Source organism: Peromyscus maniculatus, chromosome 6 (genome assembly GCF_049852395.1).
Source record: "Peromyscus maniculatus bairdii isolate BWxNUB_F1_BW_parent chromosome 6, HU_Pman_BW_mat_3.1, whole genome shotgun sequence".
In the NCBI taxonomy this organism is placed as follows: domain Eukaryota; kingdom Metazoa; phylum Chordata; class Mammalia; order Rodentia; family Cricetidae; genus Peromyscus; species Peromyscus maniculatus.
The window spans coordinates 93,466,439-93,491,894 of NC_134857.1; the positions used below are offsets into that span (position 1 = coordinate 93,466,439).

Genomic DNA, 25,456 nt, shown 5'->3' on the forward strand with positions numbered 1-25,456 from the left:
ACCAAAATTAACAATAAAAATAAATGGTGTTTTGTTGTCTGGTCTGGTAGACACAGGTGCGGACGTTACCATAATTGCACCAGAATTTTGGCATCCAACTTGGCCTCTTCAGGAGGTAAACGTTCAACTGTTAGGAATTGGGACATTATCTCAGGTGAAACAGAGTGCAAGATGGCTCGAATGTATAGGTCCAGAAGGACAGAGAGGAAAATTAAAACCATATGTGGCTAACATAACTATGAACCTGTGGGGTCGAGACTTGTTGCAACAATGGAATACTCAGATTAACATCCCTCCAATCTCAGAAACAAATCATAAACTAGCACATGTTACTGAGAGAAATATTAGAAGATATTGTTCTAATGAGTGGTCACCAGCCATCCATATTATACAAGAACAGGGCACAATAACTGATGATCTTCCAAAGACACCAACAGCTCTACCTTTAAAATGGTTAACAGACAAGCCTGTATGGGTCCAGCAATGGCCTTTAACAACAGAGAAACTCCAGGCTTTAGAAGAGCTGGTAGAAGAACAGTTAAATGCTCAGCATATTGAAGAATCAACCAGCCCTTGGAATTCTCCTGTATTTGTTATTAAAAAGAAATCTGGTAAATGGAGAATGGTAACAGACCTTAGGGCAATTAACAAAGTAATTCAGCCAATGGGTTCTCTACAATCTGGGATGCCTTTGCCTACTCTGTTACCAAAAGGATGGCCTCTCATAGTTATTGATTTAAAAGACTGTTTCTTTTCAATACCCTTACAAGAAAAAGACAAAGAAAGATTTGCTTTTACAGTGCCTACTTATAATAATTCTCAACCGGTTAAAAGATTTCAATGGAGGGTCCTCCCTCAGGGAATGTTGAATAGCCCAACTCTGTGCCAATATTTTGTACAACAGCCATTGGAAGTGATACGTAAAAAATTTCCTAAATCTATAATTTATCATTATATGGACGATATTTTACTAGCTGACTCAAATGCAGATACTTTAGAAATAATGTTTGAAGAAGTAAAGAAAATTTTGCCTTGCTGGGGATTACAAATTGCTCCTGAAAAGATACAAAGAGGAGATTCTATTAATTATTTAGGATATAAAATAGAGCTACAAAAAATTAGACCCCAAAAGGTGCAAATTCGGAGAGATAGACTACAGACTCTTAATGACTTTCAAGGAGATATTTCTCATCTACGAACTATTGTTGGGGTAAAAAATGATGAACTGACTAATTTGTTCAAAACCTTAGAAGGTGACAAGGACTTAAATAGTCCAAGAAAATTATCACCTGAAGCTGAGAAAGAATTAGCCTTGGTAGAAAAGAAAGTGCATGAAGGACACGTGAATCGTATTGATCCAAAGCTGGATTGCATTTTGGTTATCTTACCTTCTAGGCGTTCTCCTACTGGAATATTAATGCAGAGGGAAGATATTATATTGGAATGGATATTTTTACCAAATAAACCAAATAAAAAATTAAAAACTTATGTGGAAAAAATCTCTGACTTGATTTACAAAGGAAAACTGAGACTTCGTCAATTAGCAGGCATAGACCCAGCAGAAATTGTCGTACCATTAACTAAGGAGGACATTGAAAAATTATGGACAGAAAGTGAACCTTGGCAAAGAGCTTGCAGTAATTTTTTGGGAGAAATTAACAGCAAATATCCCAAAAGCAATAGAATTGATCTTATAAAGAGAGCTGATTGGATCTTGCCTCGAATTGTACGGCAAAAACCCATATCTGGAGTTCGTACATTTTATACAGATGCCAACAAAGAAGGAAAGGCAGGTTACAAATCAGAAAATTTAAGTAAAGTGGTTCAAAGTTCGTATAATTCAGTTCAAAAATCAGAATTGTATGCTATTCTGTTGGTATTAATGGATTTTTCAGAACCTCTCAACATAGTAACTGACTCTCAGTATGCTGAAAGAGTGGTGTTACATATTGAGACTGCAGAATTTATCCCTGATGCTTCAGAATTAACTTCACTATTTATTCAATTACAAGATACAATCAGGAAAAGGTATCATCCTTTATATATAACTCACATTCGATCCCATACTGGTCTGCCAGGCCCTCTAGCACAAGGCAATGATGAGATTGATAAATTATTGATAGGAAATGTGCTGGAGGCCTCAGAATTTCATAAAAAACATCACGTCAATAGTAAAGGTTTAAAAAAGGATTTTTCCATAACCTGGCAACAAGCCAAAGAAATAGTAAAGAAATGTCCTACTTGTTCCTTCTACAATCAAACGCCATTACCAGCAGGATGTAACCCAAAGGGTACTCAGAGAAATGAAATCTGGCAGATGGACGTGTTTCACTTTGCAGAATTTGGAAAATTGAAATATGTACACCACACTATCGATACTTATTCAGGATTTCAATGGGCAACTGCTTTGAGTTCTGAAAAAGCTGATTCTGTAATCACTCATTTGCTAGAAGTTATGGCCATCATGGGTATACCTGCACAAATCAAAACTGACAATGCTCCATCATATGTCTCTGTTAAAATGAAACAGTTTTTTGCTTATTACAATATAAAGCATATTACAGGCATACCACATAATCCTACAGGTCAAGCAGTTATAGAAAGATCAAACAGAACTCTAAAGGATATGCTAAATAAACAGAAATGGGTAACAAAAACCCCCAGAAATAGACTGCATAATGCTCTTCTAACTTTGAATTTTCTGAATGCCAATGAGAAAGGAACAACAGCTGCAGAGAGACATTGGATAATAGAAAAAACTACAGAATTAAATCAGCCTATATACTTTAAGGATGTCCTGACCTCAGAATGGAAACCAGGGTATGTATTACATTGGGGACAAGGTTTTGCTTTTGTTTCTACAGGAGAAGATAAGCTGTGGGTACCATCAAAATTGATAAAGGTTCGATTTGAACAAGAGAGACCTCTTAATTAGAGGCGGTGATAGTTCATCAACCAGCATGAACATCCAATTTAAACTAACTTGTATCAATAACACATGCCTTTTCATTTAATCAGATAATAACTTGTCAAAAGGAAACATCCCCAAAATTAGTCTTGGGGAAAGGTTTTTGTTTTTGTCTTTTAGGAGAATGAAGGTTAAGGAATCTGAAGAACACTGGACAAATGAGACAACTGAAGAAAAGTGACAAATCATCTATCCCAAGAAACAGAGTGAAACGGTGTATGGGTATATATTATCTAAAAATATTTTATGTCTTCCTAAATGTTTGTTTCTGCTTTTCTCTAAAGATTTAACACTATTGGTCTTCTAACAGTCCCAGTTCAATTAAAATTTAAAGCTGACTTTAGAGTTGGAGAATGGCTCTCTCCTTCTTTAAAATCAAGCATGTTGTTAAAAGGTAAATGCAAACTCCCTGTATCATGCCAGAATAAGAGCCATCTTCTGCTATGGTACAGGACAAAAGCAAAATTAATTAAGGGACTATTCTATTACTAATCTCAACTCTTTGATTCTATTCTGATTCTTTAAACTTTTCTCAAAGTATAAATTTTATATCAAAATTTACAAGATTAATATATATATATACATTTTAAACTTTGTTAAGATATGAATGGTCACATAGAGTACTAACTAATTCTAGAAAAAAGGCTAGCTGCATATATATGTTTTTGTGTTCGAGTCTCTTATCAGTTTTCTGCAGGAAATCATGGCCAGGCCTAACATCAACTGAAGTCTCCAGAAAGAAGATGGGGCCCCACAACAACAACAATTCCACGTGGACAATAATAATATCATTAAGCTGACAAACATCATCCACAGATCAGCTTTGAACTACAAGGTGCTCAGAGCAATTTTGAGATGACTAGCTGAGATGATCCAGTCTCAAAGACTACTTGAATAAGGACTTGAGATAAACCCTGAACTTTGGCATTATACACAGACTGGATAATGAAGGATATAGTTACCTCTCCTAGAATTTGACAATTAACCTAAAATTTTTCTTTCAGGATAAAGAAAACTTCGCCCATACCCAGCAGGAAGCAATTTTAAGAATACGACGCCCACATTCCCAAAGAGGTGGTGTGGGGCGGGTGGTTTTTTTGGTCTTTTTAATGGGTTTTGGGTCTGGGATAATTTTCAGTATTTAGGGGGGTTGGTTACAAGTTATTGTCAAGGGTTAGGAAAAAGGCTAAGCAAAGGAGATTAGATTTAAGGTTCTTGTTTAAAAAAAAAGAGAGAGAGAAAGAAAGAAAAGAAAAAGACAATTACTAGTTTTAAATACTTTACATTGGATTGGATTGTTTTATATTGTATACAAATTTGTAATTGATATTGTTAGAAAATGCTATATGTATATTTCTAATTGTATTTATTCCATCCATTTAACAATGTAATGCAAATTTCTGATCCTTGAATGTTATTATTATCAACTATTAGGATATAAAGAAATGAAAGCTAGTAGTTAGACATTATCATAGAACTTGTAGTCATATTAGATATGTTTTAAAAATTGAGCAGAGATGTTTTAGACAGGTCATCTTCAAACCTTTCAGAGATCTACAGAATATGGCATTTAAAATGTTTTAATAACTTAGAAAATTTTTATTTTTTGAGACATGTCGGCTCCTGGCAGTACCAATCTACTTGAGAGAAAATATGGGCATTGAAGAAACTGCATATGGAGTCAACTTTCATTCTGGCAAAAGTTAGCCACTGGACAACAAAGTATCCTCGAATCAACAGGACAAAATGGACAGACAGATCACGAAACAAGGGACTACTGATTCTTGCCAAAACAAGTGTGGTTATGGCTTTATCAAAAGGCATCTTCTGAGGCCAGGACAATATGGCCCCATCCCTGAAGTGGCCTTCGCATCCGGAAAAGGTACGGTGCCCTTTTCTTCGAAGGCAGCTTAACAGGCAGAGGGCCGATGGATTCTGTTGTACAATGGAACAGCAGCTGAAAGCTCATGCCTCTCAAAAGTAGACTGGCATTTAATAGAGGGATGTGGAGAAGAAGGGGATGCTGAGATGAAGCCATATATACACAGCCAAGAAGAATGGACAGCTGAATTAAAAAACTGTCAACAATTTCCAGAATTTAAAATCCTGAATCATGACAGGACACTAGTGGAATTCAGGTGTTTCTGGTACGTGGACTGCTCTCACCCAATGTGAGGTTGAACTGTTGACCTTGTGTACATCCTACTTCACAAATGAGTCTGTCAGATACACTAAGCCTATAGGCTGAAGATGATGCCCCAACACTGCGGAGAAACCTCAGGTGACTGCCCAGGCAGCTGGCTGTTTCTGTCAACTCACAAAAATTTTTTGGAAGTTGCTTGCATGCACTTCCTGTTTTTATTTTTGTTAGCTAATATTATTTCCTTCTTGGGTCTCTGAGGGAGTTGAAGATTAGTTAGTTATGGTTGAAGATTAGTTAGTTATAGTTGAAAATTAATTAGGATAGAAAGTGCATTAGATACATCTTGGATTTACCAAAATAGGATAGATAATGGAATTATTTTCTCTGATTTGTCAAATACCTGTTTAGGTATTTATTACTTGTATATATTGTATATAGTTATTGTACTTTTGTATATAGTTTTTCTTTTGTTAGTTATAACCTTTTGCTTTTTTTCTTTTTATTAAAATAGAAAAGGGGAAATGTGGTGGTAATCTAATTGTACTGAATTATTATTTTGATTGTATGTTAATAAATAAAGTTTTCTGGTAGTCAGAGCTATTAGAGCCATAGCAAGAGTGTGGCAGTGGTGGCACACGCCTTTAATCCCATAGATATCTGTGTGTTCAGGGTCAGAGCTATTAGAGCCATAGCAAGAGTGTGGCGGTGGTGGCACAAGCCTTTAATCCCATAAGATCTCTGTGTGTTCAGGAATACAGTCAGCATTGGAGACATATGCCTTTAAGACCTAGGGGGCTGTACATTCAGACAGTGACGAGGCAGTCATGTGTTTGGGTTTACAACCAATGAGAAGGCAGAACAACATACTATAAAAAAACAACCGACAGGAAGTAGGTCTCTTTTCGCGAAGCTGGGACAGCAGGAGGAAGGGTGAGATTTTAGCTCTGAGCTCTGACTTCTCGGCTCTCTCTTACATTGTTTCTGTGTTTCTTATTTAATAAGACGGTTGGTTACATCTACAGATACAGGCAGGCATGGTGACTCATCACACCTTTAATCCCAGAAAGCAAGCCTTTAATCCCAGGGAGTGGTGGTAGAAAGCAGAAAGGTTTATATGGCATGAGGACCAGAAACTATCAGCATTTGGCTGGTTAAGCTTTTAGCTGGTTAAGCTTCAGGTTTTCAAGTAGCAGTTCAGCTGAGAGCCATTGGGATGAGGACACAGAAGCTTCCAGTCTGAGGAAACAAGATCAGCTGAGAGTTGGCCAGGTGAGGTTAGCTGTGGCTTGTTTTGGTTCTCTGATCTTCCAGTTCACCCCAATTCCTGGCCTCAGGTTTGATCTTATTAATCAGAACTTGTTAAGATTCATGCTACAGGAAGGGGCTTGGCTCAGCCTCAACTAAATGTACCAGGTTTTGCTGACTCCCCATGGGAGCCCTTACCTTTTTGGAGGAGAGGATGGGAGGAAGCCAGGGGAGGGAGGAAGGCTAGGGGGGGAGTGGGAGGAGGGATGTGGCTGGATCTGTGGTTGGTATATAAAATTAATTAAAAAAAGTCTTAATTTAAAGAATTAAATTACACAAAAGAAAAGAAATACAAATGATTGATGCTCTCAATATGTATTTATTTTAAACTTTATATTTTTGATTCAGCATGGATTGCAATAAATGGGTCTTCAGCAGAGTTACTAATAGAAAAGTGAGCATTGCCATCACTGCCAACATAGACTTTAATTCCGGTGCAATTGCCGTCAATTTTGTCTCCAGAAATGACATCACAGTATGTGCCAGCAGGAAGACCAGTTTGTAAAGTTGTTGACAATTCCCTGAAAAAGTAAAAAGTAAAAAGAAGTCAAATTCAAAAAAATTCAAGAAAGCAAACTATCTCCAAATTAAATAATTGCCTAAACTTTTATAATTCACTGGCCAAAAAACAAATAAGTGAAATAGATATGTAGATGATAGATAGATAGATAGATAGATAGATAGATAGATAGATAGATAGATAGATAGATAGATAGATAGATGCATGCATACATACATACACACATGCATACATATAAAAAGAGCACTTGTTAAGTTAAAACGTTGATCCCCATGTAGTGACATAGTTTGGAGAGTTTAGGAAAAGTGGATTTGTTGGAGGATTTGTGTCACTGAAGGTAGCGCCTTGAGAGAAAAAGAGTCCTACCTTTTCTTGTCAGCTCTTTCTGTATTGTGCTGAGGTGCAAAGTGTGAGCAATCACCTTCCTGCTCCTCCCTTCATACCTTGCTTTCAAGGAGTGTAGCCCACCCCCAGAATTGCAAGCCCAAATAAATTCTTTCTTCTATAAGGTGCCTTGCACATGGTATTTAATGACAGATTTAATACAATAATCGAAATGAGCAAAAGATAACTTTCAACTGAGATTGTCAACTACTTACACAGAGATTTTCTACATATAGTTATATAAATATATATGAGGAAATTATTAAAGAAGAAAAAAAGATGCATGCATCAAAAATGGAAGGTCAGTCATTGGAAACTGTAGAACCAAATCATAACTGCCTCTTGAGAAAAAACCACCAGCCATGGCCGAGTATACAAATGCAATGAAACTACTCATCACACAGAGGCAGAGAATTTAAAATTATATATTAAAGAAACAGAAAAATAAATAGTTGAGATACAGAGCTAGGGGATGGTGGGGTACTTTGAATCTAATAATGCACATACTTACATGGATTTTTAAGACTTTTTATTGAATGTTTAGACTTGTACAGATGTCATGTGTATATGAATGAGAATATATTCACATGACAGTGTAAGACTACACCAAAAACAACAGTAACAACAAAATTTAAAACAAAATCTACAAAAATGGAGAAACAAATTAAGGGCAAGTATCTTTTCTTCTACAGTTTTCAGGTCACTCTGGTTTCTCAAATCCATTAATGAAAAGATTTTCAGCTACACATGAGCAGGAATCAAAAGGAATGCTCTAAAAATATAACAGTATACAATTCTATTTTAATTGATATCCACTTACCAGTCATCATTGTTAAAGACAATGAATCCTCTGTTCCCTCTGCCAAAAGCCACTTGGTTGCTGCCATTATCCCACCAGTTTGAGAAAGGCTGACCATTGACGACGTTTCTGAAGGCAACCATGTTCCTAAAAGCACAATATCATGTGAAATGCTGATACCCGTAAACTTCAACAATTTAAAACATGAAGTCAAACAACTTTCTTATTAGACAAGATCTGCAGGGGACACTCCCAACCTTATTTGACGCCATCGATGTTCACAGACCCAGCCATTGCCACAAGTGGTATCTGGATTAATGGTCACTTCTTTGGTTACTCCGTTGTCATTGGGTGGTCCAACCCAATCATTGATATCCTATATTGTAGGGGAAATTTTCAGGATTTTAACATGAATATTTCATTTCCACTGCACAAAACTCAAAAAGTTCTGCTACTTAAGTCTCTATAGTATCTACTTGGTGTCTAACTTCTTCAGTATTTATGTAGACATTTACCGAGTCTTTATTATTTGAGTGTATACACCACAGTTCTCTAGAGTCATATTTCAAAAAATTAAACATTTTTATTCACTCAGAGCCTTTTCATGCAACAGCTTCTTATATCTCTCTGACTTCTTTAATTTCACTAGAATGGTAAGAGCACTAGTATTGGGAAAATTAGGATTAAAGACCAGTCTCCAGTACCAATGGCTTTAAAAACTACTCATTCAAGATACATAAATTCCCGAGGCCTGAATTTCATCATTTGTAAGATGGAAATATTGTTTGGTTGCTACAAAAAATAACCCAATGTCTATAAAGCCTGTAAGATTTTTTAACAAATATAATCAATACCAAATTAGTATCAGTTTAGGTTTTGTACAATCTTTTAAGTAAAAGAGCTAATAAATATACCCTGATATTCTGTAATAAATTCTCTAAAATTTTAATATGCCATTTCATGATTGTCAACACATTCAAACATCTTCCTAAAACAATCGAACAAACATTCTCTCCATTGTCATCAGAGGAAGGGTCTCTCCCCCTAAACCCAGAGCTGGCCAATTTTATGATCCAGGAATCTTTGGTCTCCACTTGTTGGGCAAATGCCTTACAGGTGAGATATCAAACTGCTCAGCATTGCAAGGTGACAGTGAACTGAGCCCTGTCCCTCCTGCAAGAGCTTTACCCTCTAAGTCATCTCCTCTGACCCTTAGTTGCTTTTTGAAATTATTCATATTAATGTATTGCATAATATTTTTGGAATGCTTAGTATTCTTGAATAAATCTTCAAATTTATTTGCTTAATTTAGTATAATTTCACACACACACACACACACACACATATATATATATATGTATATATATGTATATATATATATATGTATATATATATATATTAGTTAACCTCAGTGAAACTGAATGATTTCTTTTCATTCCATAGAAAAATCTAATAGTATTTAGCAAATATTTACCTTGATCAAGTTTTAAACTGTGGATCTGGCATGAAACTAAGAAGTCAAAATTTTTTCATAGTGATAAAGTAGCGGATACTTCTATGATATACTTACTTTACTAAAATTACAATAAATAAATATTTGATGACATGCACTTTATGCAACAATTTTTATGTGAAATTAAACCAGGACTGCTTCCCTTCTCTTGAAATAATATACTCACTTACCTGTCCATTCTGAAAATACCTTGGCCAATGGTAACTTGACATTACTCGTGTGAATCCATAAGGATGAGCCAACATAAATCCAACTGCCATTTTATATAGTCTGAAAATTACAAAATATATTATAATAGAAGAATAGAAAACTTGTCATCACTAAAGGGGAAGTAACAAGACAGTGAACAATGGTTTTACCCACCTAGCATCCCAGAATGTCAGAATGGATGCTCCTCCAGCCCCATGCCCTCGCTGATTATCATGGTTGTCCACAAAGACAAGGGCTCTGTCGGAAGGCATGAATCCCCAACCTTCTCCCCAGTTCCTATTTTTTTTAAAAAAAATATGCATATATTATTCTTTTACAACACCTTTAGATTACCCTAAATCTGTATCTCTTTTTATAATCTATTTTAATTTAACTACTGATTCTCTAACTAAATGATTATTCCACAGGAAAAATTTCTTTTAAATATGTGCATATATATGTATGCACATATGTGCATATGTAATTGGCTAATATGTCCCATGATTCTATGTATAGTAAGTTTATTTGCATTTCCTTCACATTGCTCCTGTAAGATTGTAATGTAGATGGACTCAAGAAGGGTAAATATTCCTATCACATTACATACAATAAAAAACAAATAAAATGAAGATTGAATATTACACTGTATCATAAACAGTTAAACATTTCAGATTAATTTATTGCAATGTATAAGTGTAACAGTATGGCCACATTATAGTTTTATTTATGTGTAGTAGGGTTTTTAAAGTAGTATCTTGACTTTAGCAGATTATAATTACCAAAATCTAGTTGACTCGTATCACAGGCAGAAAAAAAGTCTCTAGGTGATGTTTTGTGTTTCAGGAATGCCTCTTTGTTATTGACATTTAAAATGAAAATTATTAATTCCAGATGATTAATTGTGATTTAGAGAACAATGAACCTTCTTGATAGCTAACGTATTCATAAATATTTAATAAATCAGAATGTTCTAAGATGATCACGTATTGGGATAATAGGACAACAGATACATGGCAGACGAAATCACCAAGTGTGCTGTATTTACTTTAAGTAGGCCATCTTCTCTCCATTCCACTTGCGGATGACTGTGCCCAGTTTTGCTCCGTACTTGAATTCTGTCACACGACCATTTCCAAAATATTCATTGCTTGTCACTGCTTCACCACCCAGATCAATGACCTAGGCGAGATATAGGAGAAACTGTCGTTTGAATAAAGTAATATTAAAATATTTAATGTGAAAATAATGTCCTATAAATTCCTTATGCTGTTGACGCTCAAACTGGTTTTCTTTATTTCTTTATAAAATATATACATCACTCTTGAAAGAAACTTAACAACAATGCCATTTCTTGTCCAATGAAGATGGCTGACAAATTTCAATTTAACATATAGTTGAAAATTCAGAAATTCATATCAACAAAGTACTTACTGTCAGATAAACAATTTCAGAACTTACGAATTCTTTCAGTTCTCCAAAGAAATCAAATACAAAACAGCACTAACCTCTTCACACAAAAAATTTGCATAGAAATATTAATCAGTTTACCAAAAATTTACACATTTAATAATACCTCAGACAAAATTTAAATCTAGAAAGACTGGCTTGCGTCAACAACTAAGATTTTCTGTCTTGTTTAATGGTCCCTGGGTATATATTAAGTGACACAATAATGTCGCAGGCTACACAAATTCTCTATACTCTCTTAGACCTTTATTTTGGAAAATAATTAAGTCTGTTATATCCAAATAAAAGGAAGTTAAAGAACCTGCACATGTAATAAGGCATTCAGACATTAATCTATTAAACTTATGTTTAATAAAACCTTCCATCTATCTTCTAGTTAATAAATATGGTGTCATTTATATGCACATATATGTATTACTTTACCTCTTGATAAATGAAAGGTCTGCTTCCTTGAGAGAACCACTGTGTATTGAGGTTATGCAGTTTGTCCAAAACCGCCTTTATGTCTCCAGGCCACATGTGCTTAGAAGCATCAAGTCTGAAACCTGCTACACCCATGTCAATGAGACGGTTCATATAATTAGCCACTGTGGTACGAACATAATCTTTCTCAAGTGCAAGATCCAGAAGGCCAGACAGACGACAGTCTCTGACCTGTTGAGACAAACAAATAAACAAATAAAACAAAATGGTGATTGATTTATAAATGTCAGCTCTCACTCAGGAATCATTCAGTCTATAGGAAGCTTCATAAAGCCTTTTCATGGAACACTGGGAACATTCTACTGTGGATACACTCTAAGAATATTTTCCCATATGAAGACTGAACTATGAGGAAATAAAGTAGATAATATTATCAGTTGATCAAGGAAACACTTCCTCTTCCTCTCTCTTTTTCTTTCTTACTGTGGTACAAGAATCAAACCCTGAACTATCAAATAACTAGGAGCTCTTTGAAGATTGGTTTGCATTTATAACTCTTAGTAATATGTTTCCTGAGGTATCTAAACCACATGTCAAATGGTATTCCAACAGTTCTATGTGCACAATAAGGCCAGATGATTTTTTATTCTGATCATTTTCCTCACCTGATAAGCATCATTGTAGTTCTCAATGCCTCCACTTCCACTTTTACATTTGCCATCATTAAAATCCCAACCAGAGTATGGAACTGCAGGGAAGTCCCTGTTGTGTGGGTTGAAATAGCTTCCACATGTGCTGCTTGTTCCTGCTTGAGCCCCTTCTCCACACATGTGGTTAATAACAGCATCCACATAGATACGGACCTGAAGAGACAAGTGTGTGCTTCAGTTCAATGTAGAGAGCTAAAACCTATATAATTAAACTGCACAGCATGCAAGTAAAACTAATAAATAGATAGATAAATAGATAGATATAGATAGATTATAGATAGATAGATAGATAGATAGATAGATAGATAGATAGATAATAGGTAGATAGATAGATAGATAGATAGATAGATATGTTATTTTATAGTTTAATTTTAGATAAGACAAAAAACAAAGTGTAAAAGAAAATCAGTGTGAAATGAAGATCAAAAACAGTCCTCATATTTGGTTGAGGATTTATAGAACTGATATGTGGAAAACCAGGAACCATTATCATTAAAATCAAATGAAAAGTGTTGTTTTTTTAAAACTAGAATTAGGTTAAAGATAATTGAACATTCTTGGTTTTAAAAGGAGTTAATGTGAGTCTTTTTTTAGTCTCTGAAGGAAAAAAGGGTAGATACTGATCTTTATTAAAAGGAGAAATAGCTATTTATCACAATAATGACAGTAAGTATTACATCTGAAATTTCTAATAAATGATGAGAAAGGGGTTAGTAGAAAATGAGTGTGGTTATAAGGATTAATCGTCAAAGATTTGCCTTCTATGTATTCTTCTTTAAATGGTTCATATGAAAGAATTTTTTTAAAGTTGACCATAAAGGAGTAGTTAATTTTGAGTTGGAGCTAAAATGTAAAGAAAAAATTAAAGTATAAAGTTTTTTGCTCAAGAAGAATAAGAAACAAAAGACAGAAATTGGTTTTTCATATAATGACTTCAAAGGAAATATGAATTCACTTACACCAACATTATTGCACCTATTCACCATGTCCCTGAATTCATCTTCATTTCCAGACCTTGAGCATATTTTGTAGCTAATTGGTTGGTACCTTTCCCACCAAGGTCTTGAAGGACTGTTAACTACTAGGTTTTCATTGGGTGGAGAGACCTACAAATAAAACAGTTAAGATTGTCAGATTATGGTTTACTCCTATAGAAAACTATGAATGACCCTGAAATTCTTGAGCTGTGTACTTGTAGATCTATTGCTTCAGAACCACTAAAATCATTGACAGCATTATGGAGAGGGCCTCCTAGTGTCCTAAAACATGATATAAAGTTGCCATCAACACCGGCCTTTTTTCTTCCTCAAGAAAATTATCCATGAAGTGCAATATTGCTTCAGAATAATTATGAACTATTAGAAAACAATTTTATATAAGCACAGTGAACTCTTCATTTAAGTTGTGAAGAAATCTTGCCTGAACTCCTCCAAATCCGTTAGGAGCTAAGTATCGCTCGCATTCCTTGGCAATATCAACCCAGCGCCATTCGAACAGGTGGACAATAGCACTTCGTCCATATGCAGTATGTGGGTCATATTGAGCCCAGCAGAACCCAATGAGGGAAAACAGCAGGAAGAACTTCATTTTGGTATGATGTTAGTGTTTTTTCTAACAACCACTTTATTCCTGAAAAATAAAAAATAGAAAGAAAAGGGGGGGAAAGCATAATGAAATAAAAGCCAACATGAATCAATATTTGAGTACTAGCTATTTTTCAACTGTAAAGGATTATTAATAATATGGTTAACAAGAACCTAATAACAGAAAAAGAGAACTACTAAACATCTAGGTGTTTGAAGGTGATATCACCTATTAAGGAGAAGAAATGAGAAAGTATCAGATCTCTGAAAAGGTTTATCAAGACTGATATAGATATTAATTATTCCTTTGTCAATTATGATGCTCTCTTTTGCTCCCTCCCCAACAAACTGTATGAACACTATCCTTAATAAAACTAGACTTTTCCGTAGCAAGGCAACCCCATGCTATTCCATGTTCTCCCTATGACCCACCACCCTTAGGTACATGGTACATATTCAACCGGAAGAATATTTTTGTTTTAGTCTGCATTTATATTCCCAGGTAAAATTAGTAAATATTTTTTGTGTGACAGCTTTTAGATTATGCTAATGAATTGTTTGATTTATATTTTAAATATATTAATATTTATACATTCACCTTTCTGAACCAAACTTTATTAAAGATGTACTTCATATCTAATGTTCCTAGTCCTAGCAAATGTTTGTAAAGTCTCTTATTTTCTCAGTTAATGGCTATAACAGGCATACACTAAGTTCCAGGTATTGTACAAAATATTGACATGAATTGTGTCCTAATTTTTAGTAAATGAAAAGTATATCAGAAAATATATTTTATGGTCAATTATAAGCCTTGCAGTACACACAAAAATATACATACAGGACTAGAGAAACTATGTCAATTAGGTTTATGTAATGATTGACAATGTCAGAATTTGATAATATGTCTAACTAAAAATCATTGTATTCTTTATTTCACAAAAATTTCTGATGTTATACTTCACAATATGATACCCATTAGTAAGGATTACTTGTTGAATCAAATTAAATTGAGGAAAATTTACAGCAACTCCATTAAAATCAGGAACATTACAAAGTTGTACACTCTTTACATATCTATTCAATATAGTTCTTGAAATTCTAGATAGAGCAGTAAGACAACCTTTGGAGATCAAAGATATATAAATTGGAACAGAAAAAGGAAAAGCACCATTATTTACAGATTATATCATAGTGTACATAAGTGACTCCAAACATTCCACCAGAGAACTCCTACATCTGATAAACACCTTCAGCAAAGTGGTTAGAAACAAGATTAACTCTAAAAATTGAGTAGCTCTCTGACAGATGCCCCATTGCCCAGCCTTTGACCAGCTTTTAACCAGCCTTTCAGTCTTTTTGGGGTCCTGACAACAGCACCCCAATGCCAGCTCGAAGCAGTTCCAGAAGAGAATACATTGTCCCGTGTTCCCTGTTCAGAAAAGGCTGAAATGCTGGGTCAAAAGGAAACTCCTTGGCATAGAGGCAAGATGGCCAACTATAATGCCCATTGACATACCATGAAAATAGGTTCAGAGTTGCCAATAGATAAATTTATTAACTGAGATGGTTCTGCAATAAGATAAAACACTTGACATTCTTTATGTAGAACCAAAGAGGTACTATATAAGATGTTAATCTCATTGTACTCAAAGATCAGAACTACAGGGCCTTAAAAATGGCAATACATACAAATGGCACTGCCCTAGAAAAATCTGTTAGCTAATGGTTCTTAGGTCCCAATACCCTTGAACCTCTGGACAGGTAAGACTCATGATTGAGTCCTGTCATTGGTACTTGTGAAGGGGGGAATGTGAAGGCCTAGACTTAACTTTACAGGCTCAGGAATATGCCATGATAACTCGAACAGATACCGAGCAGTGTCCTCCTGCAGACATCCTGTCTGCTGTTTATACAGGAAAGGAAAGCTTAACAGGATCCTCTCTGTGGTTTATGGCCCTTGGAGACATCTAGGCAACCCTGCTGAGCAGTCCAGATAATCCTGTTCAGTGGTTTGTTGTTCCCACCAAATGTCTAGACCAATAGTTTCAAAAAATCACCTTGCCCCTTCTACCCAATTCCAAGTTGCCAATTCCCTGCTTGTGGGTTTTCCCTATAAAAACCCTCTACACCTGGGCTCGTGGCTGTCACCACATTTCCTTCCATCTGCTATGCAGCAGCCCAGGTTGAACCTGAATAAAAGGACCCTTATGTGCTTGCATCAGAAAAAAAAAAAAAAAAGAGTAGCCTGCCTATATACAAATGACAGACAGACTGAGAAAATAATCAGGTAAACAACAACTTTCACAATAACCTCAAATAATGCAAAATATCTTGGGGTAACTTTAACCAAGCAAGTGAAAGACTTGTACAACAAAAACTTCAAGTCTTTGAAGAAAGAAGTTGAAGAAGATATCAGAAAATGGAAAGATCTCCCATGCTCATGACACCATAGGATTAACATAGTAAAAATGGCCATCCTATTACAAGCAAACTAAAGATTCAATGCAATCCCCATCAAAACTCCAACACAGTTATTTGAAGACCTTTAGAGGAAAATTCTCAACTTCATATAGAAAAGCAAAAAGCCCAGGATAGCAAACATTCCTGAAAACTAAAAGAACTGCTGGAAGTTTCACCATCTCTGATATGACCTTGTACTGTGGAGCTATAACAATAAAGCCCATGTAGTATTGAAATAAAAACAGACATGTTGATCAATGAATCAACTGAACACACAGGCATAAGCCCAAACACCTATAAAAACTTTTTTTATAAAGAAGCCAGAAACGTACATTGGAAAAAAGAAAGTATCTTCAGCAAATGGTGGTGGTCAAACTGGATGTCAGCACAAAGAAGAATGCAAATAAATCCATATCTTCACCATGTACAAAACTGAAGTTCAAATATATTAAAGACCTCAGAGACAGTGAGGACTAGCCTTGAAATCATTGAAACAGAAGATGATTTTCTGAACTTAAACTGCCAGAGCAGGCACTAAGATCAGCACCTAATAAATGGGAACTCATGAAACTGAAAACCTTCAGAAAGAGAAAGGACACTGTCAATTGGACAAAGTCACAGCTTAGAGAAAAGGAAAAGAATTTTGCCAACTCCACATCCAATAGAAAGTCTTCTATCTAATACCCAAAATATATAAAGAACTCAGGAAAGTAGATATCCAAACACCAGATAATGCAATTTGAAAATGGCATACATGCCAATACCAAGCTGTTTTTATTACTGTAGCTCTATAGTAGAGCTTGAAGTTAGGGATCGTGATGGACACAGATGCTTTCAAGAAAAACTCAGTCCCCTCTGTCCTCAGAAAGTCAAGAACTTTAACTTATTATTATAGATTCACCATATATTCTAACTCATTTAAGAGGGAACTATTCTCTATATAGGATACCATGGAATTATGGAATGTTCAAATGAACTCACCTTAATACAAACACAGCCCTGAAACAGACTGCAAACCAGAACACACAGCACTACATAAAGTATCATGAGGTCACAAGAGAACTGAAGAACTCCAAACCCTGGAGGAGACTTATCTGACAGGTATGTCCGCAAGAGGAACATATGTTTCAATAAGTCAAAAGTGTCAGGAAAGTACAATGAAGCATATGTCTCAGAGTCAGAGCCACCCAGTCTCAACTGCATAGACTTTTATTTTTAAAATTTTATTTTTAAAAGAAAAGTTTTTCCTCCTATTTTATCTGTATACAGAGCTCTGTCAGCTACAACTTAAACAATAAGCCTTTGTCTTCCAATGAAAATCTGTAGAACCTGGAATAAATAAGTTATTTGTGAATGTGTTAATATCTATAAAATTAAAAGTTGTGATACATTTGGTGTAAAAAAAAAGAAAATGGCATACATATCTAAACAGAGAATTTCAACAGAAGGATCTCAAATGGCTAATAAACACTTGATGAAATGTTCTTGGCACCAAATCAACTAAGCAGGACTCACATGGGCTCACAGAGACAGATTGGCAAGCACAGAAACTACATGTGTTTGCACAAGGTTCTCTGCTTATATGTTATGGCTGTTAGTTTGTTGTTTTGTGGGACTTCTAACAGGGAGAGTAGGTGAATCTCTGACTCTTTTGTCTGGTCTTGGGTCTCTTTTCCTCCTATGGTGTTGCCTTGTCCAGCCTTGATATGAGGGCCTTTGCCTTGTCTCATTTGACTATTGTCTCTTAGAGGACTATTCTTTTCTGAAGAGCAAATCAGGGGTGAAGTGGATCTGAGTGAGAGGGGAGGTGAAGGGAAGCTTGGAGGAGTGGAGAGAGGAGAACCCGTGGTCAGTGTGTAAAAGAGAAGAACCTATTTTCAATTTTTTTAAAAAATTAAAAGGTAGAAATGTTCAACATCCTTCACCATTAAGGAAATGCAATCAAAACTACTTTGAGATTCCATCTTACACCTGTCAGAATGGCTAAGCTCAATAACACAAATGACAGATCATACTGGCCAAAAACTAAAATCAATAAAATGATTCCTAATAACATTCTGCTATACTCATATATCAGTACCTTTTCTAGTCATCATCATAGACGATTACTCCAGCAGCAGATAGGAACAGATGCAGAGGCCCACAGTCGTAAATTATGTGGAAAGAAAATCTAAGTTGGAGATCTTTATCAAATCTCTACCCAGAAGAGGAGGAAGAAAAACTGTATAATCCAGAGAGGATGGAAGATGCCAGGAGAAAAAAGGCCCTCTGAATCAACTAAGCAAGGTATATATACATACACACACACACACACATACACACACACACACACACACACACACACACACACCCCACACACATATATGTATATATACGTATATATATATGCATATATACATGTATATATACACGTATACGTATATATACATATATACATATGTATATACATATGTGTGTGTGTGTGTGTGTGTGTGTGTGTGTGTGTGTGTGTTCACAGACACTGAAGCAGACAGCACATGGCCTACAGGGTCTGCACCATATCCTCTGCATATATATTATAGCCATTAGCCTTGTATTTTTATGGGACTTCTGGCTGTGAGAAAGAGTATGTCTCTGACTCTTGTGCCTGCTCTTGGGACACTTTTCCTCCTGTTGGGTTCCCATGTCCAAATTCAATATGAAAGTTTTTGCTTCATCTTTATATATTTTATTTTGTCATGTTTGGTTGTTATCTCTTAGAAGCCTGTTCTTTTATGAGAGACAGAAAGAGAGTCATTCTAAAGGGGAAGGATGGTGAGAAGGAACTGGGAGGAGTAGAGGGAGGGTAAACTATAATCACGATATATTGCTTGAGAAAAGAAACTATTTTTAATAAAAGAAAAAAGAAGGGAGAAATTGGACATATAATTTTGCCTGGGAGAATATTCATCTAGCTAGGAATGTGTTCGTATAAATGTAGATGAGCTAACAATGTGGTAAACTAATATTTCCAAGTGACTGAATGATCCATGAGCCCATTTTTTAAAAAAATTATCTGTTGAACTATTAAAATGCTGGTAGTCTGAACAGACCAAAGCTTTTCCCAGAAATTATATGTTTTTAAAGCAAAATCCCAGTGTCACATGTGAAATGAGTGCACTACGAGTTGTTGGCCAGGGAGCCCGCAAGGCAATACATGTATTGTTATTGACAATGATTCCGGTTACCTGCCAAAAGAAAATGGAATGTGTTGAGGACAACACATTCTTTGGATACAGAACACAGAAATCAAGTTGAACTGAGCTGTAAGTTTCCTTCCCACTGACTAGTTTTCATAGTACAGGAAGGTTCTGTGCAAGTGATTGAGAGAGAAAATTCAGCGATGATCTAATATAGTCTTGAACTCTATGTTATAATAGCAACCTTAGGCCAAGATGTATTAATAACATGGCAGTCCCGGAGACAAGCTATCACTTTCTTTTTGGATCTTGGGGCTGCAGGAATACACACCTTGTACTGTAAACCTAGTCAAGCATTTATGGCCTTGGGTCCCATGGTAGACTCTACTACCAATGTTTTGTTAAATAAACTAGTTGAATTGCTTTCTAAATATTTGTGTTTACAAACATAGATTGATATAAGTCTCGGCCTTAGCCAAAGAACTCTTCAGCAATGGGTGACAGTCAAAGCAATTACTCAAAACTCTTCAAAGGGCTGAGAATCAGGGAATTTAGAGTGTTTGGCCACAAATAGAACATCTATATTATCCACAATGGGCCCCAGAGTGATGGCTCAGTCATTAATAGTGTCTTCTGCCCTTCCATGGGACCTGTTTTTGATTCTTGTCACCCACATGCAACTCACAACCATCTGTATCTCCAGTTCCTGAGGATACAACTTCCTCTTTCAGCCACTGAGGGCACTGCATACACATGGTGCAAAGATATGCATGAAAGCAAAACATTCAAACATATAAAGTATTATTTTGATTTTTTTAAAAGGAATCTAAGATCTGGAGGATGTAGTTAAACATTGTAATATGTTACCTTCTGGATATAGCACAACTTTTGCAAATATAAGCACAAAGCAAATATGATCATATACACAAGACTTGCACAGAAGAATAAAAAAGACATAAAAATAGAAGTTGGACTAGTTAGGAAAGATGTCAAAAGTGTGAGTATAGGACTAAGAAGGTAAAAGGGAAGGGAATGCGATCACAATATCTTGTATACAAGTAAGAAATTTTAAATAATAATAATGTCAAACAGAGCTAAGGACAGTTCATTGCCTGAATCTGTGCCTAGTATTTATGTGGCTTTGAGTTCAATTTCCAACACACACACACACACACACACACACACACACACACACTCCATCTTTGATAATATATATTAGAACATTTGATAGCATCTGAATAACAAAATAGTTCCTCTCAAAAATAGGAAGAAGCAAAGTGCTAGAGAGGTCCCCAGAAATCCACAAAGACACCTCCACAATAGACTATTGGCAATGGTCAAGAGAAAGCCTGAACTGACCTACTCTGGTGATCAGATGGCTGACCACCCTAAATGTCATGATAGAACTCTCATCCAATGACTGATGGAAGCAGATACAGAGATCCACAGCCAGGTCCCATGTGGAGCTCCAGGAGTCCGATCAGTGAGAGAGAGGAGGGATTATATGAGCAAGAGGTATTGAGACCATAATTGGAAAATCACAGGGACAAATAGCCAAACTAGTGGAAACACATTAACTATGAACCAATAGCTGAAGAGCCCCCATGGAACTGGATCAGGCCCTCTGGAAAAGTGAGACAGTTGATTAGCTTGAACTATTTAGGCGGCCCCCAGGCAGTAGGACCGGGACCTGTCCTTAATACATGAGCTGGCTCTTTGGAGCTTGGGGCCTATGCTGGAACACTTTGCTTAGCCTAGGTGAAGGGAGGAGGGGACTGCACCTGCCTCAACTGAATCTACCAGGCTGAGCTGATTCACCAGGCTGAGCTGAGTCCTTGCCTTGGAGGCACTGGGAATGGGGGGGGGTGGATTGGGGGACAAGGGGGCAGGAGGAGGGAGGACAGGGGAATATGTGGCTGATATGTAAAATTAAATTAATCATAAAATTTAAAAAAATTTCAAGTTCAAAAAATATTAATAACTAAAAAAAAGAATCACAGGCACTTGAATTTTCAATAAAGCATATACAATATTTATAGATGCTTTGTAGTATTACAATATACATACACAGTGCATACTAGGAAAACAGATTATTTAATGTTTCTTGGTCCTCATCTTAACTTTTTGTGAAGCTTTCTATCTTATTCTTTCCTATTGTGACTCACAGGTATCTGATAAGCTATTGTGAAATATAATCACCTATGTATTTGGGATAGCAATTACAGGTTTATCAAAAACTTTGAGGTGGAAATGCTGACAACCCCAATTTTGTTATTGTTTGAATAATTATTGAATTGACACAGAATATTTCATAATTATGCATAATGCAAATTAAAATATATAAGAATAAAAATTAAAAATCTTAACTAACATTAAGAAATCTAACTAAAAATTAAACATAATATTATCAACAGCATTTTCTAATCAATGTTCTAAAATAGGTCTTATTACTTCAGTATAAATATTAAAGAGGTAAAACTATTTTAAATTCAAGATTCCTCTTAATGCATCAGCTGTCATAAATTGAGGCATTTAGCTTAATTCTACTTATGGATACAAAGTCAAGTAATTTGAAGAAACTTGATCTAAATGTTAAGAAAAAGGTAGTAGTAAACTCTAATTTGTATTTATATCTCTATATATCCATGTTTGCATATGTAAATACTAATTATTTACAAAATTATTTTATTGGATTCTGCCCAAAATTGATGGCACACTAAGACATTATAAAAATGAATTAATAATGATCAATAAGAAGCAGCTCATCTACTCTCGCCATTAGTAATTAGTAGCCTAGAGGACTCATAGTTAAATATCTTTATAGTGAATGATTTAATAGTAGTGTCATTAAAACATTAGAGTTTCTTTAATCTTCACATGAAATTTTATCATCTATGTCTCCATTTACACTATCACTAAGTGTTGAAAGTGTCCACACTTTATTTTTACAGTTTTTAACATTCTAAGGTGTTACTAAGAAACATCACATAAAAAGTATTCAAGTTATGGTTGCTTTACTGAAATAATTCATAATTCCTCTGAATTGTACCTTGCATTCTGTCTCAAGTCAGTGAGCATTTATCCAGCAATATCTCCCACCAGAAAAATATATGAACTTACACTTAACATAAATCACATATGAAGGCTAGAGAAGAAGATTAAGTTCATAAAGTTTGCACACCAGATCTCTAAAATTAAAGATAACTTTTGTTCCAAGGCTCAGTAGTGTTTCCAACACAAATAGTACATTCTGTGCTTCTGGGAAAGCAAACACGATCTGTCAACAAACCTAAAAAAGACCGTGAAACCCTTAAGCCTGAAAAGGATCATGAAACCATTTAAACACACACACACACACACACACACACACACACACACACACACACACACACACACACACACACACACAACTCTTATTTAAGTACAAAAAGGAGGAAAAAATGTATGTATTTTTAGAATAACTTACCAGAGTAACTTGTATAAATCAGCAATCATACAAACCTACAGCTAAGTGTTTGTCAATTACAAAACAACAGGAATCTCACGGTTTGGGTTTCAATTTCTTTTCAGTTGAAAAAAAGGTCAGATTTAGAATTTTATAATTTTCTATAATCTCATCCTTTCAATATTCACTCTTGAAAACCTTATATAATTCTCCAAATAGGACTTCTGCCAGCATTGTGATCTGATCTCTACTGTGACTGACAGTGGACTGGGCACCACCACCCTGGTGCCCTTAAAAGGCTGCTGCCTGCCCTCGGAGCTGCTTTGCCCCCTCTTCTGTTACAACACAGCTCATCAGCTTGCTCTTTCAATATGCAACATTTCCTTTTACTTTCAGCTTTCTCGCTTATGATTTGTGTGAAACGCCAGGGTAAAAGTCCAGTAAGACAATTTTAAAGATCACATTAGTTTGTCGCTGAGCCAAATTGAATCAATAACATAAACGAGAGCACAATGGGAACATATTCACTGAATCAAATGTCTATCATTAAGTCTGAAGTTGTCACCCACAATTTGATGCTTAAACAAAGTATTAAATTCATAGAACTCATGATGTGCCCATGTATCAAATAATAAAACTATTGTTAACTGTGATTTAGAAAAAGAACAAACACTTAATGTTTTATGACATGTTTCATCATACATCTGAAAGATGGAATTGTAATCATCTTTACATTTAGAATGAGAAAAGAAAGTTATGGACCAAATCAATGGCGAGATTGGTTCAAAATCATATAACAGGAAATACTGCAGTCATAATTCTAAGCCAAGCAGTCCAGCCGCACAATGAGTTCCTTCCTCCTACCTTGTCCCTTACTATTTGTTACTTTTAAAAATCAAATCATTTTTGTTGTTGAAAATATCTTGGAATATAGAAAAATTAATGTAATAACAGTGAACAATATACTCAGTTGTCTTATTTTTTAAATGTTCACTTAAAATGAGATTATTTGTTTCTGTTTCATTACTCTTTAATCTTACACAGAGAAAATAAATTATTATGAAGAAAGGATTTGATGCTTTTCCATTTATATAAGTATATTCACAGCTGAGAATGAATATGTGATGTTGATAAATGTGAAAAAAAATTTTAACTCAAATTATTTTTTTCTTAAATACACAATGATATAGTAACTAGAGCCTTGAGAAATTAACATGAGTAAAATCTATCTCAGAAAAAAATTTTCAGAAAGTAAATTTAACTCACCCAATACAAAAAGTCGGTGGTGTTTTCCTTGCTGTGTTTTTTAATTAAATTTTTTATTCATTTTACATATCAATAAAAGATCCTCCTCTTCCCTCCTCCAGCCCCTCTAGCCGTCTCCCCTTAACCAACGCCCCATTGCCTCCTACAAGAAGGTAAGATCTCCCATGGGGAGTCAGCAGAGCCTGGTACATTTAGCAGAGGCAGATCCAAGCCCCTTCCCCTGCCTCAAGGCTATATGAGAGGTGTCACACCATAGGTAGTAGGCCCGCAAAAAAATGTTTTCTTAAAGGCCTCCTAAACTGCACATCCCAAAATGAACTTTTCTTTATCATATCTTTTCTTTCTTTTCATGACAAAGAGACTTCTAAGAATCCCCTTGTTGATGTTTGAAATTTTCAGGTTTTTTTTTTTTTTTTTTTTTTACTAAAACATCTTCTCTACTGATTAGTAAAGGCATTTGATTTCAGTGCTCTATTTATTTGTTTGTTTGGTTTTGGTTTTTCGAGACAGAGTTCCTCTGTATAGCTTTGTTCCTTTTCCTGGAACTCACTCTGTAGCCCAGGCTGGCCTCGAACTCACATAGATCTGCCTGCCTCTGCCTCTCAAGTGCTGGGATTAAAGATGTGCGCCACCACTGCCTGGTTTCAGTGCTCAGTTTAACTCACAACATGTTCTAATAGCATTCATTTCTCCTGGGAAATATGATGCCAAAAGTGGATTAAATCAAAGTGTTGTAAAATATTAACAATTAAAGAAAACTTTGGAATAATTTAATTCAGTGATTTTCAGACTGTTATAGAAAACCAATATAATTTTCAATATTTATCAACCCCCTTTTACTGTTATCTTGAAGATAAATCTGCGACCTTTTGTTTGCAAGCAAAGCACTCCAGCATTGAGATATATCTCTAGCCCAAGTTTCAAAAAAGTTACAGAAAGACTTTTGACATTGATAAAACTATCATTAATACATTGTTCCTTCTTAATTTTTTGTTTTTGTTATTTAAGGTCACATACATCCATTCTTATTTAACATCTATAGAAGATGAGAAGTAAAAATATACAAGTGCATATGCTTAAATTAAAAAAACTTTAAATTAAACAACAATTTTACAAAGTAAAA

The 25,456-nt window shown here is 35.3% G+C and overlaps 1 protein-coding gene across 5 annotated transcripts in view; it reads right to left on the minus strand.

Moving 5' to 3' along the window:
- Nucleotides 1-6,715: 6,715 nt before the first annotated feature.
- Nucleotides 6,716-25,456, minus strand: part of LOC102904345 (alpha-amylase 1) — a 51,963-nt gene continuing 33,222 nt past the window's right edge. For 3 of the 5 annotated variants that reach the window (XM_076574857.1, XM_042279769.2, XM_042279771.2), the window contains 10 exons: nt 13,841-14,050; nt 13,381-13,527; nt 12,377-12,574; nt 11,712-11,942; nt 10,867-11,000; nt 9,996-10,118; nt 9,803-9,902; nt 8,377-8,495; nt 8,141-8,266; nt 6,716-6,937 (listed from right to left, as the gene is read on the minus strand). In XM_076574857.1, coding sequence (XP_076430972.1) covers nt 6,748-6,937; nt 8,141-8,266; nt 8,377-8,495; nt 9,803-9,902; nt 9,996-10,118; nt 10,867-11,000; nt 11,712-11,942; nt 12,377-12,574; nt 13,381-13,527; nt 13,841-14,008 — 1,536 coding nt within the window. In that variant the 5' untranslated portion in view covers nt 14,009-14,050 and the 3' untranslated portion in view covers nt 6,716-6,747. Of the gene's footprint in view, nt 6,938-8,140; nt 8,267-8,376; nt 8,496-9,802; nt 9,903-9,995; nt 10,119-10,866; nt 11,001-11,711; nt 11,943-12,376; nt 12,575-13,380; nt 13,528-13,840; nt 14,051-22,742; nt 22,832-23,088; nt 23,458-25,456 lie in introns of those variants that run through there. The other 2 variants (XM_042279770.2, XM_076574858.1) reach the window with 2 other exon arrangements.